Source organism: Clinocottus analis, unplaced genomic scaffold, assembly GCF_023055335.1.
Source record: "Clinocottus analis isolate CAN_PGR_092001 unplaced genomic scaffold, fCliAna1.0.p SCAF_22, whole genome shotgun sequence".
NCBI classification, from domain to species: domain Eukaryota; kingdom Metazoa; phylum Chordata; class Actinopteri; order Perciformes; family Cottidae; genus Clinocottus; species Clinocottus analis.
Genome location: NW_027175954.1, coordinates 8,698,601 through 8,722,283, shown reverse-complemented (window position 1 = coordinate 8,722,283; position 23,683 = coordinate 8,698,601). Strand labels below are relative to the sequence as shown.

At 41.5% G+C, this 23,683-nt stretch overlaps 1 protein-coding gene across 2 annotated transcripts in view; it reads left to right on the top strand.

The window, feature by feature from the left end:
- The window catches only part of LOC137793212 (endonuclease V-like), a 47,888-nt gene that overhangs the window by 8,219 nt on the left and 15,986 nt on the right, over positions 1–23,683 (top strand). The window contains exons 6-8 of one of the 2 annotated variants that reach the window (XM_068589232.1): positions 2,795–2,863; positions 3,100–3,228; positions 16,596–16,666. In XM_068589232.1, the coding sequence (XP_068445333.1) occupies positions 2,795–2,863; positions 3,100–3,228; positions 16,596–16,652 (255 nt within the window). In that variant the 3' untranslated portion in view covers positions 16,653–16,666. Of the gene's footprint in view, positions 1–2,794; positions 2,864–3,099; positions 3,229–14,776; positions 14,843–16,595; positions 16,667–23,683 lie in introns of those variants that run through there. The other variant, XM_068589233.1, reaches the window with a different exon arrangement.

The window sequence follows — 23,683 nt, the reverse complement described above, 5'->3', positions numbered from 1 at the left end:
CCTCAAGTGCTTTCCCTGCGGAAAAATATCAATATGCAAACTCTTCGTACATTATGTTGATCTGTAGAAGAGCAGTGATGGGCATATCCTGTCTGTGCGGATGATGAGTGCTGTTGAAAAGTTTCGAAGGCTACCAGCGTGGCTGGCTCTTCATCTCAGCGAGTCGTAACTCCATTAGCAGGCAAGGAGACTATTTGCTTGCATCCCCAGCGGCGTTCATGTAGTAGTGTAACATACTAATTAAATCCTCTCGAGGACTGTATCCATCTCCCTCAATTACGGTCAGTGGCTTTGCTGTCAGAAAACATTGGTTGGTCTCTGCTGCGGGGCAGAATCTGATCCTTGTCTCGACTGAACACGGTCGCCTCCGAGGATGCAGTCACACGTATCTGCTGATACTAATCCCAGTGGCTCGCACACGGTCGTTATAGGTATCGGGTTGCTCCCACAGTACGCGACCATCTTGCATCGTTCAGCTCAAAGCTATCAGCTTTGGATCAGGAGCGGTGCATGAAATTCCCTCCCCGTCCATGTTGATGTAATTGTAACTCTCCGGGGCCGCCGTCAAATGTGTCTACAGACACGGCACAGGAGTGCGTCGCCTCGGGTCCACACTGGCGTTGGTGTCTGAGCGCTTAGTAGGAAATTAACTGTGAAGTAAACTATGAAACACGAGCCATATCAGGCTTCTTACCAAATTTCAGAAAATTAGCTGGAATGAAATAAGATTAGCTTTTCCCGGATCTACATGCACGCCGCTACGTACTACCGACGAGCAATATGCTGCCATGCGGAATTAGATTGAAGAGAAAGTTTCCAAAGACTCTGACAGCACACAAAAACATGTCTTCTGAGTGTTTCTGAAGGTTACAGAGATAACTTTATCCCAGCTGCTGTCATTAAACGTGCAAACCTCAAGAGCAAACTCATTGTGCGGATGTACAAATACACACAATGACCGAGCGGATACAAAGATTGTTCTCATTCTTCTCTGTTTTTTAAGAAACGTCAGTTCAGCAAAAAAAAAAAGTCTGTACCTTCCCAACAATGTTCCATAGGCATTTCAACTTTTGGTTGGAATTTGCCTGAATCTCTTACTTTATTTTTCTCTCATCTTTTTGCCCCCTCCTCTGTCTGTCACTCACTCATGGCCTGGCTGTAAGTCAAACTAGTGTGTTATTGATGACCTGCTCTGTCTTTCTGACTTCTGCTATTCTGGCTTCTCTTGCTTCATAGAAGCCCCCCCCCCCCCCCCTCTCTCTCTCTCTCTCTCTCTCTCTCTCTCTCTCTCTCTCTCTCTCTCTCTCTCTCTCTCTCTCTCTCTCTCTCTCTCTCTCTCATCCCAGCTGTGATCGGATGCCCCTCCCCCCTCTTCCCATGTCTCCCTGCTGGCTGCTTGCTGTAATCAGTCACAGTGGTGCAGACACCCCATCCATCATGGGGGCTAAGCTCTCGTCATCGCTCTGGCCCATAACCTACAGCACACCTGTCAACAGCGACCACCCACATCACTGTCTGACTTTGCACGGTCTTTCTTTCAACTGTTTGACAAAAACTTTGGATCCTATAGATAAAAAAATACTTTTTAAAATGCAGGTACCTTGAGTTCATCATCCACTATTCTGAAATCAGACGTATTGTTGAGGTTTTGTCTTGCTTGCCTTTTTAATCAGCAAATGCTAGCCAGATTTACTGTTTGGTTATTTATTTTGTATTACATATTTAATATCAGACTGATTGGAAGCCACTGTGGACTCTTCAGCCGTGGTTTTCTCAGGCTCAAGGAGAGTTATCTTTGAGAATCAAGTCTGTTATTCTTGATTTATTTTTAAATGTTCTATTATGAATGTCTGTGAGGTAACTGGCTCGATAGCACATCATTAGCAGCTGTGAAAAAACTTTCTAGATGCCTATAAGAAGTCAAACCATGATATCTTTCCTATATTCTTTAGCCAGGAAATATCCATCGTCGCTTTACAAAAAGAAAGAATCCGGAGGGAATTCCTGATCAAGTCATGTTTGGCCCCAATGGTCTTTTTAATATTGGTTATCCGATGATACAGTTTCATTCAACATTAGATAATTCTTCTTACTATTATTGTTGTTGTAAAGTTTAAATTATCTTATCGGACTGCTTTGCTCACGTTGATTTTTCTTTCAGCCAAAAGTTTGGTTCGTAAAGAGGATTTTTTTAGAAGCAACATTAAAAAAACAAAAAAACATTTGTAGAACTTTTTTTTTTAACTATTTAAAAAAAAAGTTTTTCCTTTTCAACAAAGAACATAATATTCAGCTTGCGCTGATTGTGTTTGTCTGGAGGGACTAAAATGCTTTTGTGCGTACATGATGCTTTCTTTCAAATCTAAAGGTTAATCCAGTGGCAAGTAGAGGAGGACAAAGCACCGTGTCCTTAGTGTCCAAAGCTTCACGTTGGTAAACAGACAGCTGTTTTTGTCGACAGATTAAAGTCAGAGTCACGTTGACAAGAAGTTATTTTGTTGCCTTGTGCAAAATATAATTGTCAACATTTTGCTTTGGAAAATGTTTTCTAAAGAAAACATTTTATTATGAAGTGAATACCACAAATCAAGAATTTGCTATCTTGTAGTTTGTTCGGTTTGGATTGTGGAAACATACGAAAACTCCAAATGTACAGCGATGCGAGTCAAGTCACAGCGGTTAAAGAACGAGAAGAGACGGAGAAGCTTTCACAGCAGGTTAATAGTTTGTTTCAGTTTGCCATTTGTATTGTCGTGCTGTGCATCTTTTTTAACTTTGATTTTTGCCTCTGCAGATATCTGCTCTGCAGAAAGGAGGAGACAGCTTCCCACTCACTGCCGCCTCAGGCAAAGTGCTTGGAAAGGTGCGGCAAAGAACAAACGCACACACACACACACACACACACACACACACACACACACACACACACACTCACAAAATGGAAACATACTTTTAACAACAGTGTTGTTTTGTTGCTGCTGACTTAAAAGAGCACCCACCCTGCGAAAAGTTAAACTCAACAAAACGTGGATGACAATCACAATAACAGAAGAAGAAATATGGTCCAAGTTACAGAAGACGTTTTCTTTGTGGGTCCAGGCATTGAGAAGCTCCGACAAGAGCTCAAAGCCGGTCTATGTGTCCGTCGGCCACAAGATCAGTGTGGACACAGCTGTACGCCTCACACACTCCTGCTGCCGCTACCGGGTCCCAGAGCCCATCAGACAGGTACACATACACACACGCACGCGCACACACACACACACACACACACACACACACACAGCTCAGTGTGGGTGTCCTGTAGAAAAAGGCAGAGCAAGAAGCAAAAGGTTTGGTGATCAGATGGAAGCTGCGAGGCAGAGTGAGCTGTGCTCATCACTTGTGTAACGGCGTCCTGCTGTGAAGCAGGGAGGTGTGAGCATCATGCTGTGTGTTTCAGCAGCAGGGCCTGTGAGACTTGTAAGAATGAACAAGGAACAATGTATGCAGCCAAAATAGGGATGCTCTGATTTAGCAATGTAGAAAAACCCTGTTTGAGACGATATTACGGTGCTAATTGTTGAGGACTGGTGCTGCAACGCTACAGTGGGACAGTGAAGATTTGTTTTAACTCCAAAGCAGGCAATCCTTTTTTACCCATTCTTGCAGCATATTGTCAATGCTGTTTATTATCCTAAAAATAGGTTTTCACTGACAACAGGTAGCTGTGTTACCAATATTGGTTGGAACTGATGGTAAGGTATGATGAAATACTCTGAAATACTTATTCTAGTAATGCTTCGCTCACACATTACCTACACACACCTACATGACCCACAGTGCAACTCCAACACCGCTTGTTCTTTTAGAGATTCAGGTGTGTTATACGCTATTAGTTGCTAATGTAGCCTCGAGATGTTAGCCTGAAGCAGAGTCGAGGAGCGGGCTACAATTCAATTTTGCACAGCCCCAGAATCAGACATTTCAAATTTTCCTCAGACGGCTTTCTGTGCACATTTGACATTCCTGTCCCAGGACCTCACATTGTATCAGGAAATACTCCCCCAGGAGTAGAAGGGTCCGATGAACTCACTTGAAAACTCAACATTGCCAGATTTTCTTCATTTTCAAACCTTCAGCCCAACTGTTCGGTCTCGATGACAACAGAAGATTTGCAAAAACTCACTTTGGATGATCAGGCCTAACTTTAACCATTAGGCCAACGCCTAACCTTAACTATCTTCCGTGAGTTTCAAATTGAGGGTTACCATTTTGACATGAACCCAACTGATACTGACTCAAATGACATCATTTAAGGCAATTTAGCAAACATTGGCTATTTTGTTGACTTTTGTTCTTGTTATTTCTATCGGCTTGCAAAACAATACAATGAACTGAATTAAATTGAACCTCTCTATATTTGTGCTAGTGTCACTTTACACATGTATGCCATCTGCTGTATAGTGTAGCCTTATCCAGTGCCTGCTAGCACCCTCAACATCAAAGTGAGTCCAGAAAATCAGTATCTATCAGCGTCACTGGTTTCATGAGTAGTGTCAAATGAGTAAACAGCATTTTCTTTTTTGCAAAAAAGTTTTTTAAAAGTTGTTTCCTCAAAAAACACAATCATTTAAAGTAATTTAGAAGTTTTTAACTGATCCCTTGTCCTGCCTCAGGCTCTTTGTATTGCTGCCACTAGGCTGTGCTGTGCTTCTGCTGTTCAGTGAGCTTTCACTGTGCACTCTGCAAACGCGCACACACACACACTAACACACACACACACACACACACACACACACACACACACACACACGTGTCTCAAAATCAGTTTTTCACCAGGGGAGCAGGGCTATCTCCACCCCCACCCGTGTGTGTGTGCGCGTGGGTGTGTGTGTGTGTGCGTGTGTGTGTGCGTGTTTGTGTGTGTGTATTTCATCTAAGTGTGATGTGTTTAGCTAGTGGGGGGAGGAAGAGGAGCAGGCGGCTCCGGCAGAGTCTCAATGTGGACATCAGAGGAACCAGGGACACTGTCACCTTCCTCTGTCCAATCACTGGCACCTCTGTCTTTTTTTTTGTCTCTTCATCAAACGGTGTTCCTTTCTCTCCCTGACTTCTGCATTCTCTTTTTTCTCTCACCATCTCTGCTTTCTCTCCCTCCCTCTCCTGTACATATTTTCTATTCTCTTTACTGCTGACATCACAGAAAAAACCCATCACATATCAAGATGTGGTGAGTGCCATGTCCGGGGTTGAACTCCTGAGTTTATGTCTTTTTTTCCTTGGGCATGGCAAGATTTATGTCCCTCAGGTCAGAGAAACCTCAATTGCGACTTGTTGAGGAAACAATCAAAAGCTGTCGATCTGACAGGAAGACTGTCTGAATTATATAACAGTTGTCTTTGTGAACTCTGAAGATGAGCTGCAGCATTCAGCCCCTCTGTCCTAAAGCTCATTATGGCAGCTTCAAGGCAAAAAAAGTGAAAGTGTACATATACATATGAAAACCTGCTGAAAAAAAGAACGTGCGCACACTCAAGTGCATCAACATATCGATAAGCAAATGTATAAAATTAATATATCTGCACATATATTTATGGACATACATTTGGTTGAAATGTATCAGAAGCTAAATGTTGCCAGCGTCCGCAGACATTGTGTTGTGGTTTTCATGTAATCGTAGCCAACACGCACTAAGGAGCGGTCGGATAAAGGCGTTTTGAGGAGTGCTTGATGGCATCGACTGTACTCGTCTCTTGAGGAACATGATGTGGAGCACACATGGTATTTCTGGAGATGAGGGCAGAAACCTCACAATTCAGTGCTGGATGTTTGTGACAGAAGAAATAATGATGCTGGTGATAAATTAAAGGACAAACCAACATAAAGTGTCCTGGTGATGTGTTGCTCCACCACACGCCTGCATAACGGCTCTCATGCGCCGTGTCATTGATTGTACAAGTCTGAAGAACTCAAAAGTTCTCTCATAGGTGTTCGGTCGGGTTGACTGGGGACTGTAAAGGCCACCGACTGATTTATCATTCAGTGAGCCCTCGTTTGAAATCTGCATTCATTATGTTTCTCCACTAATGTATTCACATTTTAATTAAGAAACAGAGGTAATTGTGTGTATTAAATCCAAACTAAGAAATGTCACCAAGTTCTATAAAAGTGCATGTTACGACATAACAAAGTTATTTTCTGAAAATATAGCTTTTCTTTGGTTTTGTTTTGCCAGTAGTCATAGGAGGTTTTCAATTTACCATTGAAGCAATTTATAATTATTGCAGTATTACATTTTCAGAATGTAATGATTTGTAGGATTACTGCAAAATTCTCCAAGTGTGTTTAATCAAAAAGCTTAAAAAATAAATAAATAAATAAAAACGCTTGCACTGACTCCATTAATGACGTTTTGTCCTCAGACCTTCATAACGATTGATTGTATAAAGAACACTTTGTCCGTATGAGATTTACCTGATGAAGATGTGAAGAAGAAATGTCTTTAATAAAGTGAGTGATTGACAATATTCAGGAATTATTCTATTTATACAACATTATTCTTAAAATGCAGGAAGGCAGCAAATCCTCATTTTGCGAAACAGAAGAACATTTATGTGGAGCAATTATACAGGTGCAACGTATGTTTTGGTTAGCACAGTGAGTCAGGTGTTACTTTAAGTTTTAATACTCTGCAATAAGGAGTCTCAGGCATAAAGTGATCCACTGCTTCGTCACGGTTTTCTTTTTCTAAAACGCTAAGTGCCTTTACGTCTCTGTTTCTCTTTCCCGTCTCTTCACCATCGAATACGATCCTCTCACTTGACATCATGACTGAATTAATCCCCTCCTTCCACAGCTTGAGAGATTCAGCGAGAGAAAGATGAAAGGAAAAGATGACATCATGGTTGGATTCTGCAGTAAAGGCTCATGTGTGAAAGCACTGCAGCAGAATCTTTTATACCCGAGTGCAAAGCTAAAACACACATAGACACATGCACACACGCCAGCGCTCAGACTCGCTCACGGCACAGTTATGCTCCCTCACACCATTAAATTCTCACACTCCCACTGTATCCCACGCTTCACCTGCATGTGACGGGAAATGGACGGCGAGCTGACACCTGCCTGGATTCAGCCTCTGTTTTTTTTTTTAGAACTTTACAGTCACTATGACAGCAAGAGAGTGACGAGCAGAGGTCACGAGGAGGAAGCTGACATGATATTGCATTAGTGGCCACTCCAATCCTCGGAAAAGCACATTGTGGGTTGTGGTTCATGGTCTCTTTTTACAGAAACTAATGTGTGTGTGTGTGTGTGTGTGTGTGTGTGTGTGTGTGTGTGTGTGTGTGTCCAGCTCTAATGTAAGTGTTTGCTAGTTTTCTTTACATTTATTTATCATTTTAAACTGAATATCTTTGGGTGTTGGGCCATTGGTTCGACAAAACAACACATTTTAAGGCATTACCATGAGCTATGACAAATTGTTAAGGACACTTTTATGTTCTTAAATTAATAATCTTCAAAATCTTGAACGTAAATGACAAATTATTTCCTAATGAAAATAAGTGGCAGTTCCTATATTCAATAAAGGTTTTTTTTGTCGTCAATGATCTAATTTTTTTTAATTCATTTAAAAGTTTTGTCAAGGTGTTTGATCAACAACTGAATCTTTGTGATTCTCTGATTGGATCATTTATCCACAATCTATCTATACTATATACCAAGGTAAATTCAGCATATACAGGGAAGTATTGAGATGAAGGTTGTGTTGACCCAATTTCATCAAGTATTCCAGGATCTAAGTTTTGACTCCTATTGAAGTTATTCAGCTATCTGACTCACTGGCAGACATTTGGAGAAGAAAAAACATTTCTTGTTGTTTTACAGAGATTAATTTTTAACACAACTAGCTAAGCTATAATATCAGTACCATGACTTCAATTTTAATGAGGACCAATCAACACATGTTTAAGAAAGTATTACAAAATATTAGACTAGTGAAAAAAGCGTTACCAACAGAGCATCGTTCTCCTTCTACATGTTCCACTTATAAAACACGCTGCAGGTCAGACGCTCTCTCCTCTGACCTTTCTGCTCACTCGTTGTACACAGATACAGAAAACATGTGTACACACAGTCCATCCACTGACAACACATACACCCCTGTACACTTACCCACAAGCACATACCGTTTGTACACATGCGGTCCACCCACATGCACACACACGCACGCACATACACACGCGCACGCACATCTCCTGTTCCTTCTTTCCTTTCCTTCGGCAGTTAAAAGCTGTAATGGCCTCAGCAGAACTAAAACCTAATAGTCTCTAATGCTGCCTGACAACCACTCTGTTACTCTGTTAGTTCTGCTCACGTGGAACCAGCAGGCCTGTTGGCGCTTTAGAAAATTGAAGAAGAAAAAAGAGTTGTAGTATTGCGTTGCACTGAGAACAAGTATTACACTTCCTAGTCAAAGTCAAGAAAGAAAAATACTGTTGTCCAAGATAAACACAACCTGATAGTTAGTTCACAATATTTCCCACCTACTGCAAAGTGTCAATATTTTCGGTGAAGTCCCAATTGCATGCATTTTATTAATTGTTGAAACTGAGTAAACAACAGGTGTGTTTAAAAAGTAATCTTTGTAGGTTTTTCCAAACTCCGCAGCCAACAACACACAACATGCTATTGTTTGTTTTCATTCTTGTCCCGTCTCACTTGATTTACTAAACACAAGTTTCTTCTTCTCATAATGTTCACTTTGTAAGTGATGGTCTCATTTACAATAAAATAGACAATAAAACGGGGAATGCTTTTGGGCGGGGCTACTTTGTGATTGACAGGTCGTTGCCACTGGAGTGTGTAGGAGTGGTCCGTGGACAACTTTTAACCCTTTCTCAGTGTGTTTTCAGTTCATGAAAGTGTGTTTTCAGTTCATGAAATGCTCATGAAAGAGCATTCCCCTGTGTGGCTAAATACCACATTGTCCCCAACTTCCACATCCTGTTGCCTTCTACATCCATACATACAACAAACTGTATGACAGATTTGTCAAGTTTGCTGTCATGTGTGTAGTCTTGGGATACATTTGGTTCATGGGTCGTCATCTTCAGAATTAAATCCATTACTCTCCAGACCCCTCTCCTCTTCGTTTACACACACACACACACACACACACACACACACACACACACACACACACACACACACACACACACACAGATGATGGGAAGACATCCACTATAATGGGACTCTGATGCTGCCTGAGACGTACACTAACAGCCTTTATTTCCAGACCTCACCTCTCTGTCTAAGTGCTTTGCGCTGAGCGGAAGTTACTCATTATGATCCGCCTACAGCAGTCACCTGTACACAGTTCATATAAGTCAGTGCAGTTTAAAGTTTGTCTTGTTGTCTTGCAAACAGTTTTTCCCTGAAAGTATTAGTTGGGGTGACTTGCTGACATTCATTTACGGAAATATTTAGACAATCTCCATGCAGGGCCACCCCAAAACATCTTTTCTCACAGAGTACAGTAAGGTGCTTTAGATATTGGACGTGTACAAAAGGCAATAAATATGGCTCCACACTCCAGTCTCCATTTTGGGTTTCCATACGTCCCTCTCAGGAAGACAGGAAATGTGAAAGCTCCACAGCTGCACTCCCAGATTGCAAAAACAGATGGAATTTCAATGTGAGTGATAGGCGATGGGGAGCCTGCATGCATAGAATAAAAGAGATGGACGAATGTGTGTGGGTATAAAAAGTAAAATAGGAGGCAGCAGAGCAAGCATGCAGTTTGTTTATGTGTGCGGGAGAGAGACATTGCTGATGTGTGTTTTTTGTGCAGACATTAAAGACCAGAATCTGTGTGTGTGAGTGTTCGAAGCAAGGATTTGTGCTTGATTGTGTTGTTGCTTGTTTGTTTTAGCGCTGCCGTGTGCAGATGCAAGAATTGATTATGCACCCCAGCAGGCCAGATTGAAATGTATGTTTTTCTGTGTGTATGTTCTCTCTTGCTACAACCAGCCTGCATGTGTCTGGTGTGTGTGTGGCTTGCTTTTGACGAGTCTCCACTTTTTCAACTTACTCTCACATTCTTGTCTTTCGGTCGTCACTGTACTGTTTCCCTCTTCTGTTGCTGCTGTCTCTCATCCATCTATCTATCTCCATCCCCACACCCCTGCTGCTCCGTCTCCACTCTCTGAATAATTCAGGCCTGCAGAGCTAGTGTATTTTTGGTTGTTGTCACCTCTGCAGTACCACAAACACAGCCCATAGTGAGCAAGCACACATACACACATACACATGGAGTCGTGCCAACGTGCACATGCACACACACTCCAATTTGCACAAACGAGGCTGCCGACAGCAACAAAAAAGTACCAGACTGTGAGACCGTTGAGACTCGCTAACTACGAAGAATTATCCTTACAGGGATTTCACGCCATCAATGTGCTCCACCCTGTCTCTGCTCTGCTGTTCCAGCAATGAATTTCCTCTGTTTTCCATCGTCACTGTACACAAAGTTCACCTGTTAAACATTGCGTCAGGAAAGACCAAACTTTAAAACAAGAAACTTCTAGTGCTTGTTTTTGGGGACATGGATGCTTGGGTTTCTTCTATGTAACGTAAAGACAGCTACACATTTACATGCTATGAACATACTCAAATTCCACTACATCCACTAGGGATCTGGCATCAACAAATGCTTCTTTTAAGGCTGCATTAACTGATTTTTCTTCCAGGTGGGGGGACCAGAAGAATCTAAAAACGTAACACTGGCGTCCCCCTATGAAGCTGGCAAACGTACTAGCAAACTGTTTCTTACTTCAAGTTGGTCTGTCTACTGGCGCACAGTCCTACAGGACATGCTTACTACATGATACACCTTCAAAACATTCAAACTTTGGTAATGTTTAGGAAAAGCTCAGAGTTATGGTTATCCTGGTTGTTATCGCAGTGGGAGAGTCTTTTACTAAAGTGGCTGCTGCGCGACCGCAGGTAGACCCTACTAGTATAAACCGGGAACAATATTAGCAGTGATTTGGAATTGTGTTTCTGGTCATCATGATGAAGTGCCAATCAATATTCACTCTACTTTAGCTTGTTTTTTTTTGTCACCGCCACAATTGCAGGACTGTTTTTTTTTTAGTTGCATCAATCGATAAGGGAGTCTCTGTCTGTCGGTGTTCTTTCCATATATCGGAAACTGTTCATCCGATCTACTTCACAATTGGTGGGTGTATTGTAGCAGACCAAAGGATGTGCAGTATCAAAGGTGGTAAGATTTGGACATGTCACACATGCAATATTAATAGACTTTGAATAAACAAGCGCTGGCAATCTGTGCAGCGGCGGTGGTGGGGCTTCAGGCCACAGCTCATGACGGCAGTTCATTTTTGCTGCTGCGTTATGAATACACTAACGCCATACTTTTCTTAAGCTCCCTGGAGTCAACTCGAGATGAGCACTTCTTGAGAATGCTGCACTTTGGGGGCAAAGCAAGAGTCCCGCTCTGCGCAGGCTCAGGTACCAAATGGGCAATCACCCCAGCAACGCTGCAACCAAGCAATGCAATTAGCCGATCAATCTGCTGGCTCCAAACGGGCATGCACTGCGTACGGACACTGCATGGGTTAATTCAATGAAAAAAGTTGAGATTAGTTGTCTTCTGCTGGGCTGAATCATACAAATAGTGAATTTGAAAAGATTGAATAAGTATTTGGCCAAAGTAGGCTGCTTTATTGATGTAGTCTATATTTTTACATAGTTAATGTACTGAAGGAGAGAGAGAGGGAACACACACTTTTGAGAGGTGCTGACCACGTGGATGATACAAATGTAAAGGAAAAAGAGTCACACACTCGTTAAAGTAAAAGGTATATAATAATTTAGTAATAGACCGACTTTTCAACATGACCATCTTCTTTAGGGTAAACCTTACAAGTGTGCAACTATTTTTCCTTTAGAAGGTCAACTATATTTTAAAAGCGTCAAGATTTTTGGAACATTTTTGCCACATACTTGGTATTAAAACTTGGTATTAAAACTTGAGACTTTTGTGGCCATGGTAATAACCAGCAATTCATCCAATATTTATAGAAGTATTTCTGAACCAAGGTGTTTGTTTGAATAATTGACTTGGCTCTTGGCTCTCATATGTAAGGATTTACTGCTTTTCTCCTTTATATATCTGTGTACATTGGACATATTTCGATTTTGGATTGTTATTCAGATAAAACAAGCAATCTGAAATTTTCACCTTGGGCTCTGGGAAACTGTGATGGGTGTTTTTTACTGTCTTCTTGGGTTTTGTTGAACATTTCATGAAAAAAATAAGATTAAAGAATATTAAAAATATTGGGTAGTTTCAGCCACAGTTATTGGAATGGGACACGCACACACACACACACACACACACACACACACACACACACACACACACACACACACACACACACTGTTCTTTTAATGCTCGATTTCCCATAGAGAAGCTAGACTGTCAAATTGACTTGACACTGAAGGCAACATACCACAATGTGTTTAATGGAATTGTAAGAGAACAGTGTGAGAGGAAAAAGTAAGAGAGAGTGAAACCTACAAACCCATGAAACAGTCACGTAGGCCAACTGACGGGGTAAAACACCCGTGAAGATTGACACTGGTGCTCCGCTGTTGCCAGCTGTACCAGTCCGCTTGTGACACTTTTCTGAGCGCGCAGAGAGGATGTGACTGATTTAAACCGGAGCTCCCTTTCAGGCCCAGAGGCTGTCTAAATGTTAATATATGGCTGTCTGACATTCTGGTGCTTCAGCCACTGGACTCTGGACCTCCACAGAGAGATGGGAAGAAGGTTGGAGCGAGATGAAACAGCAGCCCTGAGGTGGTGGAGAGACAGTGAAGCGTAGAGATCTGGAGGAAAAAGTTGAATAATTAGAATGATTTTTTTTTAAAAATTAAAAAAATTTGAGTGAGAGGAGGTGGATTCCAGGGAGAAGAAGAATTAAAAAAATGATTTGGTAAAGCAAGGAGGGATATAGAAAGGAGAAAGGAGTATAACAGACTGGTATAGCTGCAGGGCTTAAAGGGCTTTGGTGGGCTGGAGGATAAAGATCTGCCCCAGGCCACTGGACCAAAGCCAGGACTCAGACACCTCTTTGTGTGTGTGTGTGTGTGTGTGTGTGTGTGTGTGTGTGTGTGTGTGCGCGTGTGTGTGTGTGTGTGTGTGTGTGTGTGGTGTGTGTCTGTGTGTGTGTCCTAAATCTGCCAAAAGCCCCTGCAGAGAACTAGCCGTGCACTTGTGTTCACCTGTGCATTCCTTCCTTGCCAGGGACGATGGCAAACCGGCTCTGAGCTGAGCAGACTTCAGTTCAGGGTTTTCTTTGCTCTTCAGCAACACAGCTGTCAGATTCACTTAAATTTACCACAGTTTACCCTCTCCATTTTACCTTTGATACGCAGATCAATAATTTATGCGTCTCTAAACCAGAGTGGGACATTTTCTTTTGTGTATTATTGACACGGTGTGTAAAGGTTCACACTGCCTAATAAGGTCGAACATTTGGGAATTTTGGGCTCCTTTCTGGACGACTGCCTCAGTGACATTTTTTCTTGCTTTAAAGGAATAATCTGATCTGGTATCGGATACTATTATTTTGTATAAATAACAATTCAGTACATTTATATCTATGTTTCAAATCAAGGGGTCAGCAATTTTCCTATCCAAAGAGCCATTTTGCCTTATTTTCTACCAAATAAAATTTGTCTGGAGCCGCAAAAGCTATTTGATATGACAGCTTATAATGTTTTATATAGAGTCATATTATGTAAAATTATAGAAGACAATTTATAATATTGGACTGATATTTTACTTTTTGAAAAAAATACACTCCCATTTGTCGGCCTATATTAAGGTCAATTAAACACACAACTATGTGCAGGTCATGACCCCTCATATTTGTGGCTCATCGGGTAGAGTGGTTTGCCAATTCCTGCTTTTCTGTTGATATTCTGTGCCACATTACGGGACTCTGTTGATTGACTCCCACGTTAAAAAATGATGGCTCTGGAGACGTTGATTCCATTTTCATAATTGTCGATTTATTCCTCTCTAATCGAACAAACAAAATCATAAGTCTAACTTCAGTTCCTAGTTTAAATTCTGTAAAAACGATTGTGCCGATGTCTCGTTCCACATAAGAAACTAAAACCCTGATATTCGGTCCTGCCCCTTCCTCTTACACCGGCTGATCTTCATCAAATTAGCATAAGTAATTCACACAAAGAGGCATTATTTCAAACATAAATATAAGATCCATTCATATGACGCAGGCACAGATAAATTATATGACATGATTTATAATCAAAAGTAAATATATGGCCCCAACAGTGGTTATCCTGTAACCACATTGTTGTTTATGCTTAAAGTGCCCTTTAGCAAGACATTGAACCCACAGTTGGTCCCCAGGCGCTTCACAGCAGCCCTATGCATTTAGGATGCTAAGAATGTTTTAAATGCAAATAAAATAACGTAAAATAAATAGGCCATGTCCACACTACTATGTTTCCATTTTAAAACGCATATCTTTTGCTAAATTTACATTGAGCGTCCTCACGAGACCAGAGTTTTAGAGCACCGAAAATGGAGGAGTTTGGAAACGCTCCTGAGGACGGATAGTGTTTTACTAATGGACATCTTAATATCTCACAAACCAGCAGCAGGAGTTGAGTTTGGAGACTTGATCCACTTCGTGAAAGTACATTTACTTTGCTCTGTTTGCTGCAGCAGTTGAGAAATCACTGACAAGCTACTTAAAGCTACGGCGTGGTTCAGGTGTGTGGCAGACAACCCAGGGGGGCGACTGTTCCTTAACAAGAATGGCAGCTCTTAAAGAGGTTAGTGTAAATGCTGCAATAGAATCAGTTTTTTTAGAACTAGAGAGGATTTCTTTATCGAAAGAAGAGCAAAGAACAACATTGAAGGCTTTTTTCTCACTTGAAAAAGAAAAAAATCCTCCCAACTCTCACCTGCCACATATTTTTCCCATGTGCGGGCCCTTTGCTTTTGTTTCACAAACCATCTAGCGGATCAGGTGGCCTAACCTTAACTATCGCAACTACATCCTTGAACACCTGTATCATAACTTAAACCTATTTCTAACCTGAACCTTGAAACCACGCGTGAACCCTCAAACAGGCCTTTGAAGAAGCAAGTACCAACAGTTCACAGCTAAGTGGCATATCAGCTGACGAGGCAGAGCAGTTTGATTAGAGGAGACCAGGTTTATGAGTTCAAACAGCTTCACCAAATCAAAGCATTGATCAAAAGCTGGTGTGTGCAACTTCTGTTTGATGCTGTTGGAAAAAGACAGCTCAAATTGGGCAAAAATAAACAAACTGGGCCTCATTTTTTTGTAGCGTCTAGAACGACATTTAATAGAAGCAGGGTGTCTCTTTTTTTTGCTCTGATGTTTAAATAGATTAATTTATTAATCTATCAAATGCACCAGTCCAAGGGATAACACGTTGAAGTGAGAATACTAATTTCTAACATGGTTCCAAAATGTTAAAAGCTGGCTCCAAACGGGCATGCACTCCGTACGGACACTGTGTAGGTTAATTCAATAAAAAAGTTGATATTGGTTGTCTTCTCCTGGGATGAATCATACAAATAGTGAATTTGAAAAGATTGAATAAGTATCTGGTGAGAATACTAATTTCTAACATGGTTCCAAAATGTTAAAAGATGGAAAACATGTCATAAAATGTATTTATTAACTAATCCCCAATACTGGTCTGAAATGGCTGAAATATCATTGCAAACTTCCCTTCATAAGTAAAGGTGCAACTCATAACTCCAGACCCCAAACTGCTGAGATTCTCAGGTTTCACTAGATGGTTGTGTAGAAAAAGATAAATATATTAGACTGTGGAATGGTATTTCACATTAAATCCCCTTCACCTGTGATAGCGTTATTTCTTCTTAAGTGAGTGAACGCCGAGCGGTCCCGATCACCAATCTAATTATTCTGGGGAGGCGCGACAGTAAAAGGTATTGCAATGTGACGAGACGATACACGTGAGCTAGTCCTTGTAGCTTTCTCTTTGACCTCCAACACATTGTTGCTAAGATGGCGAAATGATGAGCTTCATGTTTTCATAGCACAAGTTTTTGTGTGTTATGAACCATGGTTTGTCGAGGATAACCCACAGGAACACTTTTATCATAAATTATGCATTTTTGTCACTTGTGGAGCACCATCGAAGATCACAGAAAGAGTTTTCAGATGTTGGGGCCTGAGTGCAGACGCTGTAACATCCTAATGATGATTAGAAAGCAAAGCAGCCTCAATAAAAGCTGTGCAAACAACCCACTGTGTCTCACAGAGATTTACGTTGTTTGTCAGATTTGGCAGCAAACAGAAGAGCTCGGTCTGTTCTGCGTAAAGTCAGCATCAAGGCACTTCACTTTAATTTTAAATGTGTTCTGTGTGTTTGTGCAATCTTGCACTTATGATCACAGCTTAAAACTGTTTCTGACGGCTCGCTAAATCCTTTTTGTAATTTTTTGCTATCTCCCTCCCTCTTCTTCATAACTTCTTCCACAGGCTGACTTTCGCTCCAGAGAATACCTTCGCACACACTTCCCAGGTGCAGATACATGATACAAAGAAATGAGGTAAGTGACAAAATACACCTTATACGTGTGGGTTCTCACACTTCCAACACAAATAACTTGTTTTAGTGGTACCTTCGCACATAGTGTGACAGGGTTGTTTATCACAGGCTTAAAATAGGCTTAAATGTCACAGCGTCAAAGTGACTCATCGAGAAATTCCCCAAATCCTAAATTAAAGCCACATTTGTTGGTAGAAAGCCAAATCATTCTCATCTAATTTGCAGTGTAAATTAAGCAAACTGGATGTAGAGGAGGATAAACAATCTACCTTTAGAAAACTAAAGATTGTTTCCATAAAATGAATTGTCTCTCCTACCTTATTAGCTCAATCACAGTAGGGGCAGAGGAATGATCAAAAAGTTTAAATTAAACCAGTGAAATTAAAGTCATGCATTGCAATCACTGTGTAGTCTACACAGCACAAGTTTTAATCATTCTCATCCAATTTGCTGGTAAAATTAAGTAAATTTATTGTAGAGGAGGATAAACATTCCAGTAGCTTAAGAAAACTGAAGATTGTTTCAGGATTTGCCACCAAAATAATTGTCTCTGTCTTATTTCTGCGTTATTAGCTTGACCATATAGTCGAGACAGAGGAAAGATTAAAAAGTTTAAATGACACCTGTGAAATTAGACTCATCCATTACAAACAATATGAAGCCTACTCAGCACAGGTCCGAGTCTCTGTCAGGAATAGTATCACCTGCCAGAAGGGAGGTCAGAGGTCAGCAAGTGAGCAACAGACTTGTAGCTAGTTGGGATTCATTTGCTTGCTCAGAGGGGGGAGTTTTTACCAAGGCTTCCTGTTTGGATGTGACGGTACACACCTCCATCCTGCTGCAGCAGAGGGGGAAGTTTAGGAGGTGAGCCAAGGACGCCTGAGGTTAAGCAGAGACACATAGGCAGAAAGAGAAAGATGGAACAGTGAGGTGAGGAAAATCCTTTGATCCTGTGAATCTTATCTGAAATAACAGGCAGCGCCGCTCACTTCGACCCTACCTTCCTCATTACAGATCAAAGCTGCAGGCCGTTTGCACACTCAGACGCTTCGAAAAATCCTCTTTCGTTCTCGCCCTCCAATGCAAAGTATTTCCAAGGATGCACAGAATTGTACATTCAGAACCAAAGTGCAGCAGCTCACACTCACAGTTATGTTCACAGTGGCTCACACGCGGGCTCGTGTGTGTGTGTGTGTGTGTGTGTGTGTGTGCACGCTCACATCCCTCAGCTTACCCCGGTGGGAAACAAAATGGGATGTCCGTGTTCATCCACTCGGAAGCTTCCTGACGGGGTGAATCCTCTGAGCGCACTCCGCTCTTTGATCAGCCCCTCTACAAAGAGGCTGAGACAGGGAGGGAGGCTTTGTGCTGACTAAGCAGGGCTGTACCAGGTTCCTCTAGGCCTTAACCCAGCTTTAGCCTCTCACTCGCTCAACAGGCTGCATTCGATCGGACACTGTACTTTGCAGCTAGATCTGGTCTACCATATATGCCGGGCATGTGATCTCTCAATTTATGTGATAAAAGGACCAAATCACAAAGACAGATTGCTGAACATTAAATTACTATTTAGGTAGGTTTGATTGTAAGCAGGATAGCCCCCAAAAAACTCAAGATATTTCACTAAAATTTAGTAGAAATAAAAGCCATGGGCCCAAGAAGCTCTGCCCGGTTGCACCAACATGTGATCCTTTACAAAGTGTGTAATGTTTTGACTTAACTCAAGGGTTAATGTAACTCGTGAACTTATGAGTATAGAACCAAAATGTATCTTTTCTACGCAAATTTCTTTTGGGCCATTTATCTGTGCCATTACATTGGTTTGATGACCCATTATAGACAAGACCGGAATAGTCCAGTGACCATGTAGTAGAGATCATGGCGTAGTAGTGATCATACTTCAGGAAAGGCTTCATGACCTGAGCTTAACGCACCGTAAAACGATTTAAGGATTTACAAGAAACCAATTATTTTATTTCTCACCTTATATTTCCTCATGGGTCCGATATGTGTGCAATGTTGCATTCACTTAGTTTTCCGACACGTTTTAACTCAGGTAACCAGCTTTTTCTGATTGAATCAGTCTTTACTGTAGAGACGAGCTCTACGGTAATCGGCTGAAATCTGTTCACCTGCAGATAGTCGCAGGGAGCGAACATCTTAACAGCGGACTGAGGGTTGTGTCCCTGGGTGGCAGACAAAAAGAAATAGAGTTTCTGTCTCTCTCAAAGAAAGGAGAGAGACATGAAAGACGGAGCAGCAGGAGAGTAGATGAAGAGATCTGAATAGAGGGGGGAAACAACAGGGGTACGGACGGAGGGAGGGGAAGAACGAGAGTGTGGAAAAATCAATGCCTGTAAAATAGAAGAGGCAAGGCAAGAAGATACAAACTTCTCAGTGGTTTGAGTGACGGAGTGGTATGCTGCTTGTTTCTGGATTTAACTCTTTCTACTGCTATTGCTTGCTGTTATGCACGGCCTGGTGAGTTTACAGATACCTAAACCAAAGTAGACAGTGCTTCAACTAGTCAGAGTTCAGATTGCTTCTGCCTCTCCAGAGGAAATAAATTGAAAACATTTGGACAAAATCCATCATGTTTTCAGAGGCCTTCAAGCATTTATTTTGTATTGCACTTACTCTGCTTCTATTCTGACCTTCCTGTCCAATTCATGTCAGAGTTGGAACTGTGAAATTACTGAGCACCTTTTCTTTGATTTGTTTTTTCTCTAATATTGGGACTTTGGTGTACCCTTTTGTGTCATACTATATTGTATAGTTAGGCAATTGTGACTATGGAAGCCTGAAAAAATATGGGTAATACTGTTCAGAAATTACTAAAGGAGGAAACTGTGTGGGTCTTCTCCTGCATTATTCCCCCGCAGTCCAAAAGCATGCAACTTGGGTTGATGACTCAATTGCCAAAAGATGTGAATGGTTGCTTTGCTCAAGGGTCAGCCTTGATTGACTGGCCCTCCTGAAGTGGTAATAGATAATGGGTAGATCTATTTTCAATAAAATAAAATCAAGTTGAAAATCTGTCCAGAGGTGCAAGACGTGAGTCATTCTCATTTCTACATATATTTTATAACATATGGGCAGCAGGATAAAGTCTTTAATTCAACAAGATTCTATGAGAACAGAAGTCAGAGTCAGTATACAGAACATACTTACACACATTACAAAGTAAAACAATTATGAAATGATTAAATAATGGATTACACTTTTTTGAATTTCTTTTTTAACCATTGACGTCTTAAATGTCAAAATGTTGCCTTGATTTCATTTTATGATATAATAAGACAGGCATTTGGGATGATGATATGCAGCAAAGATCCCAACGGGACTTATACCGGCAACAAGGTGGTTTGCGTCCACCACCAGAACACCCCCAAATACAATAACTTCAGCTATTGAGTTTATTATATGCGAGTCAGATTTGCATACTTTTAGCACATAGTCCCAAACTGTCAATAATCCATCAGGAGACTTTTCAGCTTCAACTGTGGAATTTGTTCCAATCAACTTCATGCCGTTATGCAAACTTTACTGCCCTTTTCAAAAACATTTGTAGAAAGTCATGGAAGAATTGCAGAGGCGGTTGGCCGAAGGCTGGAGCGAAGAGCTCTGTTGGGAGCAGACGGTCTCATTAAAAAGGTATAGTGATACGAGGACACAGCTGATTGCTTCAGGTACTCTTTAGCTGAGTAGTAACTGGAGGACTGAGGTCCAGAGGCAGTGAATTTTTCATCTCCCTGCTCCATGGTCCTAAATTCACTTCAACGATACATTCTCATTCCCCTTAAGGGTAATTCAGATTAACCCATGGAGGCTATTTTATCGACCAATTGGGCCACCGCAGACGGTGTGTGTGTGCATGTGTTCTCTCATGTTGGACTTTAGATGGCTTGTTCTGCCAAGAATAAAACTGATGTCCCCAGTTTGAAAAACAAATGCTGACTAATTAGTCATTTGTATTTTTCAGTGCAGCTTTCATGCAGTTTTTTCTTTGATTTTGGACTGGCACTTTTATTTTGTCTTTTTTGTGTTGTTTTTTTATGTTGACATTTTCAATCTAACTGGTAATTAGTGTGCCCAAATTAAGTTTTTTGAAAAAGTTGATTCAGTTTAGCAATAGCAAAGAGAAGATGAAGTCCTAGAACTACCTCAGCAGTGTTAGTTAACATTAGCCAACTCAAACGAACACTTACATACGACGATGGCAGCAACAACAGTTAGTTGTATTGCTTATGAATTCAACATTTAATTTGTAAGATAAATAATGTTTTAATTTTGATTTCAAAATGTAGAGAGTCATAAGGTTAGAAGTAATCTGTTATGGTTCAATAATTACTATAAGTCAACCCAGCATCTCAACATCTACTAAACTATTGTGTGTGCGTCCGTGGCCCAGGCTGTCGGCCCAGGCTGACCCAAACTGTGGAGCAAACCGTTCTGATGCCAACTCTGTATCAAATTACCAGTAAATAAAACATGTCCAGTTGACTCAGGGGCACAAAGTTTTAATGATATTTTACTCTCTGTCGGTCTCTGGCTCACTGTCTGTTCTCCCGTTCTTTCTCTCAAACAGCTCAGTTATGAGTGAGTCCCTGCCCACAGCAAGGGCGTTCGTTCACATCTTGTTCATAAGTGAGGGTAAGATGGAGCGTGAGATCCACTTGCGGTTCAGTGTGGCTCCACCAGGGATGTGGGCCGTTGTGGGCGAAGAGGGAGTTGAGCCGCACGGCGAAGCTCTTGATTTACCAGTCCATCTACTTGCCGCCCCACACCTATAGTCATAAGCTTTGGGTAGTCACCGAAATAATGAGATTGTGGATACAAGCGATCGAAATGAGCACCATTCGTGTGGTGGCTGGGCTCTCATACATAAAGTGAACAACATGTAAAATGAACTAGTGACAAACCTGCAGATAATTATCACCGAGCCTTGTGATTCTCCCAAGGTCTGGTCAGTAGTTTAGTCTTCTTTAGCACATAGTTTGGTTTTACGTTCTACAACTTTATTGTTTTGATTATGTCTCATCCTTCTCATTAACCTGTTTTCAGCAGCAGCAGTCAGCTAATAAGTGAGACGAAACAACTTTAAGGCCAAACATTTGTGTTATGTGAAGCTTTTCGGGGCCAAAATCACTTATTAATGCTGCTTTGAAATCACAAGAGAGCATTTCTGCCATTGGAACTTGTTCTGTGGAAGTCCATTTTTGCTTTTTTTTGTTGTTTTTGGGTTGTCTTCAACAAAAAAACATGCGAGTGCATTTATTATGGAAATATCAAATCAGCCAGTTTTATATGCTGCATTAACAGCATACAACACTGCAGCCAGGAAGCACAGCTTGTCGTTAAAATAGCCCCTTTTTTCCTTCGACCCCTGGATGCATGTGTCGAATGCATTTTAGCACACGTGTCTGAGTGCCATAAGCAAAGAAGCTGGAGTCGCAATGAAGCCACTTTTCTCCACTTAAAATCCTCCCAGGTATGTCATCCATGGATATCTTGTTTCCCTATTTATATAATTTCTTATTTGTCTTTGTTTTACCTTCTTCACTTATTGTTTCTCCGTTTGTTCCAGATTCACTGGCTCGGCTTCATCAAAACATGTCTGTGCTTTGTATATATTCAGCCCTCTGTAATCTCTTCTGTGTGGCTCCTCCCTTATCTGGCAGAAAGAAAAATCATTGGCACACTATGCTTTTAGTTGAAATATTAACAGATGGAGTCATCAGTAATTTTGAACTAGCAAAGGGAAACTTTCAGCCAAGAGGATTTTTTTATTTTTTTTTTATTAATCAACTCCCCGAATTTTAGGTATTCATGTTTTTGTCTTTTTTTTGTTGCTGTTTTTTTTTATCACTTGCCTTGATGCAGCTTCCCCACCATGTGTTCCTCCCAGTGGAGAGCGCTTCAGTGAGCTTGAGGCGGCTGCAGGCATCGAGTGAGAGGAGCGTGCGTGTGTGCGTGCGTGTGTGCGCGTACAATATCTGTGTGTATTTGTGTGTTTATGTAATGATATCGGGGATTGGGAAAAGCGATGATAGGGAAGGAGATATATTGCAAAAAGGTCAGAAATTGCAGCAGTGGCAAGGGGTTTGTGTGTGTGTGTGTGTGTGTGTGTGCGTGTGTGTGCGTGTGTGTGTGTGTGTGTGTGTGTGTGTGTGTGTGTGTGTGTGTGTGTGTGTTGATTTAGGGGATTGAGAGCACAGGTAATACGGAGAGAGATGAATCAAGAGATGGTTTGAAAGTTGAAGGGTGGGTGGGAGCGAGGGGAAGTGTTGACATGGCATCATTGGACTGTGAAAGAATTTAATTCCCTGTATTGGCATTCTGTCATCTGTTTCCACGCCAACAACGACACAAATTACCTAGGAAAGATGAAAAAATGTGTGCTGCGAGAGCAAACCCTTAAAGATTGACTCCCTGGAATGAGATGGGAAGGAGGAGGGAGATTGGGATGATGTGGAGGGAGTATCTGCGGGGGAAAAGCCGATGCTTGATGTGGAAGCCTGCAGATACAGGAAAGACCCTTCCCTCTCCCCTCCCTTCTCTGTTTCTCTCTTTATCTATCCTCTATCTGAGGTAGCGGAGGAGAAACCGCATCCATTTCATCATGCCTGGTCTCACAAAAACCCTCATCGTTGTGTTTTGCGCGGCCTCGCCTCCCTCTGCCAGATCGCCGCTCAAGTGTTGATGAATTGCCACCAACTGCCTCATTTTTCACCAGCGTCGGCTCGTCGTCAAACACATACGCACTGACACAAAACCCCCGTGCACTCGTCTGCGATAACAAGAACAATCGCTGAGCCTCAGGAATGAGAGATGGGAAGAGAGAGGAGAGGAAAACTGGGTGGGTGAAAAAGTGGGTGGGGCCTTGGGAGTGGGCAGATGGAGAAAACAAGCAACAGCTAACATTGCTTCATTTACTTCTTGACAGACAGATAGATACAGTTTCCCTAATGGAGAATTCACTGTATGCTGAAGAATTAGAGCTCAGTGGAATATTAAT